General features: G+C 35.6%; 1 protein-coding gene across 1 annotated transcript; it reads left to right on the plus strand.

Annotated features, from left to right (window-relative positions):
• Window positions 1-4,692: 4,692 nt before the first annotated feature.
• Window positions 4,693-7,856, plus strand: LOC143274110 (olfactory receptor 8B3-like). Its single transcript, XM_076575569.1, has 2 exons — window positions 4,693-4,709; window positions 6,923-7,856. Exons 1-2 carry the CDS (start codon window positions 4,693-4,695, stop codon window positions 7,854-7,856), a joined length of 951 nt encoding a protein of 316 aa, XP_076431684.1.
• The last annotated feature ends 1,116 nt before the right edge of the window (window positions 7,857-8,972 follow it).

An 8,972-nucleotide genomic window follows, 5' to 3' on the forward strand; every position in this document is an offset into this window, starting at 1 on the left:
GATAGCTTTAATGATATAAACAATTTTTATTTTAGTTTTTTTTTTTTGTCTACAGCTCAATCAATTTTAAGTGTTTGGATGTTTGTTCAAAGTAAAATTTTTGCTTGTTTGTTTGATTTTAGATGTTTTGAATTTCCTCTTACTTTGAAGTGACCATTTGACCTTCTGATGACTCAATTAATCAAATTTTGGCATTTTAAAATGACTAGAAAATCTCTTACATAAAATTTTAAAAAAGACTTATTACTTTTTTTCACATGTATGAGAGTTTTATTTGCATGTAGGCATGTGTATCATGTTCCTGAATTGTCTTCAGAGGTCAGAGAGGATGTTAGATGTCCTGAAACTGGAGTTACAGATAGTGGTGAACCATGATGTGGGTACTAGGAATGGAGCCCTAATTCTCTGTGGGAGCATCAAGAACTCTTAACTACTGAGGCATTTCTTCAGGGCACAGATTCTTGTGATTTTATTCAAAATGTTCTCTTCTCATAGAAGAGCTCAGTGTGCTTGGGATAGTCTTTGGATTTTCCTCTACATATGGTTTCTTTGGCTAACATGTTTTCCTGAATCGACTAAGGTACTGCTTCCCTGAGAACACAGCAAGTTTATATGGGGCATGTTTTAAGCACTGCAGAGTGTTGTTGGTAAACTTTTTAGGGTGTTGCTATTCCATGTAAATTTATTATTCTTTTAGTTACTATCAGTGAATTAGATAAGATAGAATTATTTTGTTTGAAGAGACACAAAAGGCAACATAAGCATATATATACACACACCCTGCAGGTACTTTCCAGAGACAGTCATCTTCCTTGAAAATGTACTTTGCTATCTTAAACCTTTTATTTTAGATGTTTAAGTGAACTTGTAATCCTTAAATCTTATCATTAATGTAGACTAATTATACAGGAACGTGTTTCATTGTAACATCTGAATGAACTCATGTTTAGTAGTTTGTTAACAGTACCTCCTTTAAATATCCACATATTTTTCTCCTCATTATTTTCAGTACATCCCTGGCATCTTTGTATCATTTTATCCCACATATGATACAAAACTTTCAGTATCTTTTCTTCTGTTTCTTGCTTATATCTGCTAACATGCATCTTTATATAAAGAGATGATGTCTTTATTCTTTTAGCTAAATAATCCCCCATCATTCATATATATTACATTTTAGCCCTTTACCCATTGATGAGATCCTATGCTAATTCCAGAATTTATTATTGTGAATAGTGCTGTAACAATCATGGGTGTGTCTCTATAAATGTTATATGGTAGGGCTGATTGCCTTAGTTATTTAATAGCCAGTAATGTGGTTGCTCTTTAAAAAAATTATTTTTGAATAATCACTGTTCTAATTTCCATAGTTACCTTTCCTGCAGCAGTTTAGATGTGTTAATTTGATAACAATATTGCTGTTGTTTGTTATTTATTTTTCTTAATGATATCCATTGGGAGTTAGATGAATTGGAAGATCATGTAGATTGGATTTGGATTTCATTAAGAATATAGGTGTTGAAGTGTGTGTGTGTGTGTGTGTGTGTGTGTGTTTATGTTAGCCATTTTCACTTCTTTTGGTGATTAACATAGTTTATTTCTTTTTTATTTAAAAAATGTTTAATTCATTTTACATATGAACCGTCCCCTTTTCATCCTTCCTTCCTCTCTCCTCCCTCTCCACACCCATCTATGCTCCATGCCCTCCTCCAAAAGGTAATCCTGGTACATTCAATTGAGGAAGGCTCAAGCCCCCCGCCCCCTTCATCAAGGCTGAACAAAGTGTCCCACCATAGATTGTGGGCTCCAAAAGCCAACTCATCCACCATGGATAGATCCTGATCCCACTGCCAGGGTCCCTCAAACAGATCAAGCTATATAACTGTCTCCCGTATGTAGATGGCTTAGTCTGGTCCCATGTAGTTTCCACAGTTTCAGTTTAAAAAGTCTATGAGTTCTTATGAGCTTGATTCAGTTGTCTCTGTAGATTTCTCCATCATAATCTTGACCCCTTTTGCTCATATAACCCCTCTCCCTTATCTTTGACTGGATACCTGGAGCTCAGCCTGGTGCTTGGTTATGGATCTCTGCATGTGTTTCCATCATTTACTGGATGAAGGCTCTATGATGACAGTTATTCACCAATCTGATTACCGGGAAAGGCCAGTTCAGCACCCTCTCCACTATTGCTAGAAGTTTAATCTGGGGTTATTCTTATGGATTCCTGGGAATTTTCCTAGCACCAAGAAAATAAAGCATTTATTTGATTCAAACCTATTGGTCAGTTTTTATTTTCATTGTCTATGTAATTAAAGACCTATATATAAAGGGAGAACTTGAATTTGAAAGAAAACATGGAGAAGTTTATGAATGGGTTCAGAAAGAGGAAAGGGAAGAGGTTTACAATGTAATTATGATTTCAAAAAATAAAAATACCTGTTAGAGTCCATGTCTGTCTTGGGTTTCCCCTCATATTTGTCAATGACCTTTTTCTCCCTTAACCCATAATGTCTCCGTCTATCCAGTTATCTCTTTCATTGCTCTCCCAGTCCTTTCCTCCCCCAGCTCAACCATCCTGTTTCCCTATGTTCTCATCCCCCATCCCCTCCTTTCTATTTCCCTCCCCTCATCCCTAGTTTACTCATGGAGATCTCATCTATTTCTCCTCCCCAGGGCAATCCATGCACTCCTCTTAGGGTCCTCCTTGTTTCCTATCTTCTCTGGAGCTGTGGGTTGTAATCTTCACTTTACATCCACTTATGAGTGAGTACTCATGTTTGTCTTTCTGAGTCTGGGTTACCTCACTAAAGATAATATTTTCTAGTTCCACCCACTTGCCTACAAATTTCTTGATGTCATTGTTTTTACAGCTGAGTAATACTCCATTATGTATATGTACCACATTTTCTTTATGCATTCTCCAGTTGAGGAGCATCTAGGTTGTTTCCAGGTTCTGGCTATTATGAATATTGTTGATATGAACATAGTTGATAAGTGTTCTGTGGTATGATTGAACATCCCTTGGGTATATGCTGAAGAGTAGTATCATTGGATCTTGAGGTCAATTAATTCCCAATTATCTGTGAAGTGGCCATACTGATTTCCAAAGTGGCTGTACATCTGTCAGAATGGCTAAGACATAATTGACATATAAGATACTCCAAATACTCATCTCCTGTTGAAGGAAAGCTGTCAAACATACCTCCCCTATTCTTTATAAGTATTTCTCTTGCTATAGAGAAGCATTTATTTGATTCAAACCCATTGGTCAGTTTTTATTTTCATTGTCTATGTGATTAAAGACCGATATATAAAGGGAGAACTTGAATTTGAAAGAAAGCATGGAGAAGTTTATGAATGGGTTCAGAAAGAGGAAAGGGAAGAGGTTTACAATGTAATTATGATTTCAAAAAATAAAAATACCTGTTAGAGACCGTGTCTGTCTTGGGTTTCCCCTCATATTTGTCTATTACCTTCAAGCTTTCAAGTGTTTAATTTAGATCTTTGATACAATTCATCTTGTTTTTTTTGTTTTTGTTTTTTTACAGGATAGGAAGTAAGGAAATAATTCTATTTATTTACTTGTGGATAACTAGTTTTGGTGGCATCAGTATGTCTCTTGTTCTTTTCGTTGTGTTTTTTATCTTTTAAAATATTTTGAGAAAAGATATTATGTAGCTTATATTGGCCTCAAGTTAGGTAGTCAAAAACAATTTGAACTCCTCATCCTCTCATCACAGCCTCCCAAGTAAGGATGTTATAGGCATACACCACCATGCCTAACTCCAGTAACAATTCACAGACTTTGTCTTTGCTGTGACATATATTAATTACACAGTGTTCATTATTACTGAAGTTTAATAAGCTCAATGTGTTCATAAATACCACTTCACCTCATTTATTCATTCACCAATAGGCATCCATGCATGTTCCAATAAATATCTGTAATCTACCTCATTCCAAAGATACCCTCTTGTGTCTAATAATCTCTGGGAAAGGAATAAGCTAATCTTTGCTTTGAGTTGAAAAAATAGATTTGACATGGGATATTTTAAAAGAATGATAAATAAATCAAGAAATGACTCCTTCATAAAGCCAATAGAATTTATATTCATAGCTGACATTTCACTATTTTCCATTATGCAGGGATTTATTGTAACTAGTTTTATGATTTTTTCTTTTATTACCACGACAACACAACTGAAGATATGATCTTTTTATACTTCCTGTTATGTGAAAATTCACAAATTATTTAAATAGCTTCGTTCCATACTTTTTGTAATATGTGTATAGATGTTGTTAAACTCATCAATAAAGTGCTACATGTAAGAACTAAACTGGAAACTCAAGCACATATTCTCAGTAAGTATTGAAATGACTTGGTGATGATGCGAAATTTTAAACATGACTTGGGTGTCTATGGATTTTTCTCAATGGAAGAGCTCACACTTGGCATCAATGACTTTCTGATCTTGAGCACTGAAGACAAAACACAACAACAAAAAAATTATTTTTGTAAAGTGACTTGGGGAATTCTCAGGATAGGTAATAGTACCTTAGATACTTTGGTGCATTCCATGGTAAAAATTGATAAATTAATAAGGAATATTGGGAATAGCATCTGCGGAAGCCACCATTAAGGATGGAGGAACAATGAGAAAAGGAAGCTGCACAATAGATTTCCCTTAAGATATGAAGGTTGTTGGGAGGTGAGGTTCAATGTTGGCTCGAGCACAGAAGTACAGTCCCTACAGAGAAGTGCATGCATTTCTTAAATGCCAAGTCTCTAAGGAACAAAAGACACATCCTGGTCTAGCGTGTGAACACCATCATCTCATGTCTTTTTTATATCTGTGTCTGTGCCTTTGAGAAGAGATTGAGAAAGCCTTTACCTTGTCATAGCCAAGTATATCATGCTAGTGAAGTATGCAAAATTTCTGATGTCTTATTTGGGGTTAGGTGTGATAAAAAGATAGCACCTCAAATGATTAAGGGGTACTTGATAAATTATAACAGATTAATGGTGATTTCAGGGTATATGAAAATTAATTTTGTGCTGTGTCCTTTTAGAATTGAAGGTTTGAAACCCCCAGAGATTGACAGATTCCTATAAAACAACAAGCAGAAAAGGATGACATAAAAGCTTTTCTCTCATAATGAGGTAAGTTGAAATTTCTTTATGCTGGTATCCTCATTTTTCCTTAACATCATCATTGATATATCTGCAGCATCTATAAATGATAAATTGTGTGATGGTTCTTGCATCACAAATTACTAGGAAATCTAGAAATAAATCTTAAACATCCAGGGCCCTCTCCACAGTAGAGGAGTTAAAATAATTGTATTCTTTTTGATAGGCTGTCATTGGATATTGTTAATGACTGGGTGAACCTTTGGCTATTTGTGGAGGCAGAACTCATCTACCTTTTTCTATAGAGGCAGACCACACACAGTAGCCAGAATTGTTTATCCCAGACTCTTTTCTCTCTTTCAGTTAATAGAAACGATTGTTAGGGAGGATGTTATATGTATTTTATAGCTTGCTGACCTCTATGCTATCTTGGCTAAAGGCCACACTAGATTCTATGCCCTTTAACTATAGAACCCACCCTCACGGTCACAGGTACATTGTAAAGGAATTTCTATTAATCACACTTTAAGCTTTATTGTGCACCTGGAATTGAAATGTTTGTGGCTGGAAGCTTCTTCCCAAATTTTACCATGTTTTAAATATGTTGACAATGATCATCCTGAGTGTGATCCAGGTTGACAAAATCAATCTGAATCAAGTTTTCATTTTCAACTCGACAGATAACTGCCTGCAATGACACTTTTAAGATCCTCCTCAATAAAGGTACATTTTAGAATTGCTTTGAAACATTTATTAATTGTAAAGTTCTCTTAAATGGAGATTATTCAACATGTATTTTCCCTATATAAGCTTGCTGTTTGAGTTTTGAATGTATATAGAGATAGTGGTAATTATAATGTAAAATGTTCTTTTATTTGTAGAAAATTTAAGCATGCACCCATTCTTAATTATTTTAACTTGCTGAAAATTGTATCTACAGACTTAACTATGTTTCTCATTTGAATTATGTTGCAATTCATCAATTTATCATGCACTGCTTGATTTCTAATCCTATGGACTCAGCCATGTATAATCTCTCTTCATGAATGTAACTGAAGAGAAGACATAGCGTTTCCATTTAGTGCCTTGTCTTTGGTCTTGTGAAGTGCTTGACATTGAATTCCAAGGATCTCATGAGTGCCTCTTCATTTCATATTATGCAATTCTAAGACTCAATGAAATTCCCAAAAGAGAATCCTTGAAAAGACAGTACAAAGTTTTGAAAGTTTCAAGAGACACAAGTATTACAATATCACAGTCAATAAGTTTCACCTTGACCATCTCAAATCTTTCTAGATTAATATTTTTTTCTGATAGTAAGCATGAGAATATAATCATTCCTAGACTCTGACTAAATCTAAACTAAGTCTGTATTTGAAAAAATCTTGGTAGTCCTGATGCCACCACAGTTATATCTGGTTGAGGTTAGCTCTAGGTTGCAACAGGTTCTCCATGGAAGCAATGGTAACATGATGAGATGAGGGATTGGAATTCTCTACTTGTTCTGCCTCCTCTTACTTGGATATCTGAGTAGTCATCATAACAAGTCACAGCAATGACCACAGACTTTTAGATTTCTAGTGATTAATTTACTCTATTTAGCTTTTAATGTTCTAGTTGGGGAAATATCACTCTACATCCTGATAGAATGAACAGTAATTTCTGTGAACTCAACTATATAGGCATTCCTATCATGTGCTTCACAAATGTAATAGAATCTGTGGCTGTAATTTTTTGTGGTCTTATAATGTCACAATATTTTTTGTGTGTTTACAGATTATCTTAAAGAAGAATGGGTTTGGAAAATGGTTCTTTGGTGACTGAATTCATTCTACAGGGATTAACAAATGACCCTGATCTCCAGTTACCCCTGTTCTTACTCTTTCTGCTAATATATACAACCACAGCACTGGGGAATGCAGCTTTGATCATTTTAATTGTGTTGAATTCTCACCTCCATACTCCCATGTACTTTTTCCTTTTAAACTTGTCCTGCATTGACCTCTGTTATTCCTCTGTAATTACACCCAAAATGCTGATGAACTTCTTAGTAAGGAAGAATGTTATCTCCTACATGGGATGCATGACCCAGCTGTATTTCTTCTGTTTTTTTGCCATTTGTGAATGTTGTGTTCTGACATCAATGGCCTATGACCGTTATGTGGCTATCTGTAATCCACTCTTGTATAATGTTACTATGTCCCCCAAGGTATGTTCCTATCTTATGCTTGGTTCATACTTAATGGGATTTTCTGGTGCCATGATCCACACTGGATGCATCCTAAGACTGACTTTCTGTGACAGGAACACCATCAACCACTATTTCTGTGACCTTTTCCCTTTGCTGCAGCTCTCCTGCACCAGCACTTACGTCAATGAGATAGAGATTCTTATTGTAGGTGGGAAAGATATCATTGTGCCCAGTGTCATTATCTTTACCTCTTATGGCTTCATCCTTTCTAACATCCTTCAAATGAGATCCACTGCAGGCATAGCCAAAGCCTTTAGCACATGCAGCTCCCACATTCTTGCTGTTTCTCTGTTCTTTGGATCTTGTGCATTTATGTATCTTCAACCCTCCTCACCTGGATCTATGGATCAGGGAAAAATATCTTCTGTCTTTTATACCATTGTGGTTCCGATGATGAACCCCTTAATTTATAGCTTGAGAAACAAGGATGTTAAAGTCGCCCTGAGAAAAACCTTTAGCAGGAGGAGGCTTTGACTAAATTCAAATGTTTATCAGTATAGTTTTGTCAATGAGTATTTCTATGGCTTTAATCAAAACCACCTCTTTTATCTATTTTTTTTTAAATCTGATCATTTGTAGAATATTGGAATTTTTTGTTCGTACAGATGATTTTATTATAAATTTCCTTTTAGTTTTTATTATTGGGAAAATATCTCATCATTTTAATTAAGAAAAGCAGTAATTAGTTCAACCCCTTTTGTCATTCTTTTTATGGGATGTATCAAAAAAAAAGATCTGTCTATGGTTACACAAAGTAATTCTGCATTGTCCATGTATCCTGTGGCAAGATGGCTCTCATTTGTCAATGTAATGAAGTGTGAATTTGATTATTTTTTTCTTTTCTTGGACATCACGGTGTTCCTTTGAAAGGCAAGTGATTCATGATCCAGGTATTTTTATTAACTGGCTATTAAGTACAACCTACATTGCAGCTGTAAATAATATGCACTTGACCTTTTTATGTCAGTCATTTCTGTTATATTCATTTCATAAATATTAAGCTGCTATTTTATGAGGAATGCCTTTTATATATGTGCAGTATAGTATAGCATGAATCTTAGAAATTCTTATTAATAAAATCAAACCCGGGGCCAGTTATTCGGGTGAAATCCTGGATGGTCAGAGAGACAGAACAAACCACAGCTAACCTCACCTGGCCAGCTTTTCAGCTGGTCTTGTTTCCTCAGAATGGAAGCCTCTGTGTCCTCATATCCGAATGGTTCTCAGCTGAACCGTGCTGCTAGAAGCGTGAAAGCTTAACCAGACAAATGCTTCTTGTTTCTGGTCTTCACACCTTATATATATTTCCTTTCTACCATCACTCCCTGGGATTAAAGGCTAGCTTTCTGGGATTAAAGGCGTGTGTCACCATGCCTGGCTATATCCAATGTGGCCTTGAACTCACAGCGATCTAGGGATTTCTGTCTCTGGAATGCTAAGATTAAAGGTGTGAATGCCAGCATATTCTAGCCTCTGTACTTAGTAGCTGTCTGTTCTCTGACCCCAGATAAATTTATTAGGGTGCACAATATTTTGGGGAACACAATACCACCACAGTATAGAGCTTTAAGGATTATACTTCCTCTCCAC

The sequence above is a fragment of the Peromyscus maniculatus genome, chromosome 7 (genome assembly GCF_049852395.1).
Source record: "Peromyscus maniculatus bairdii isolate BWxNUB_F1_BW_parent chromosome 7, HU_Pman_BW_mat_3.1, whole genome shotgun sequence".
NCBI lineage: Eukaryota > Metazoa > Chordata > Mammalia > Rodentia > Cricetidae > Peromyscus > Peromyscus maniculatus.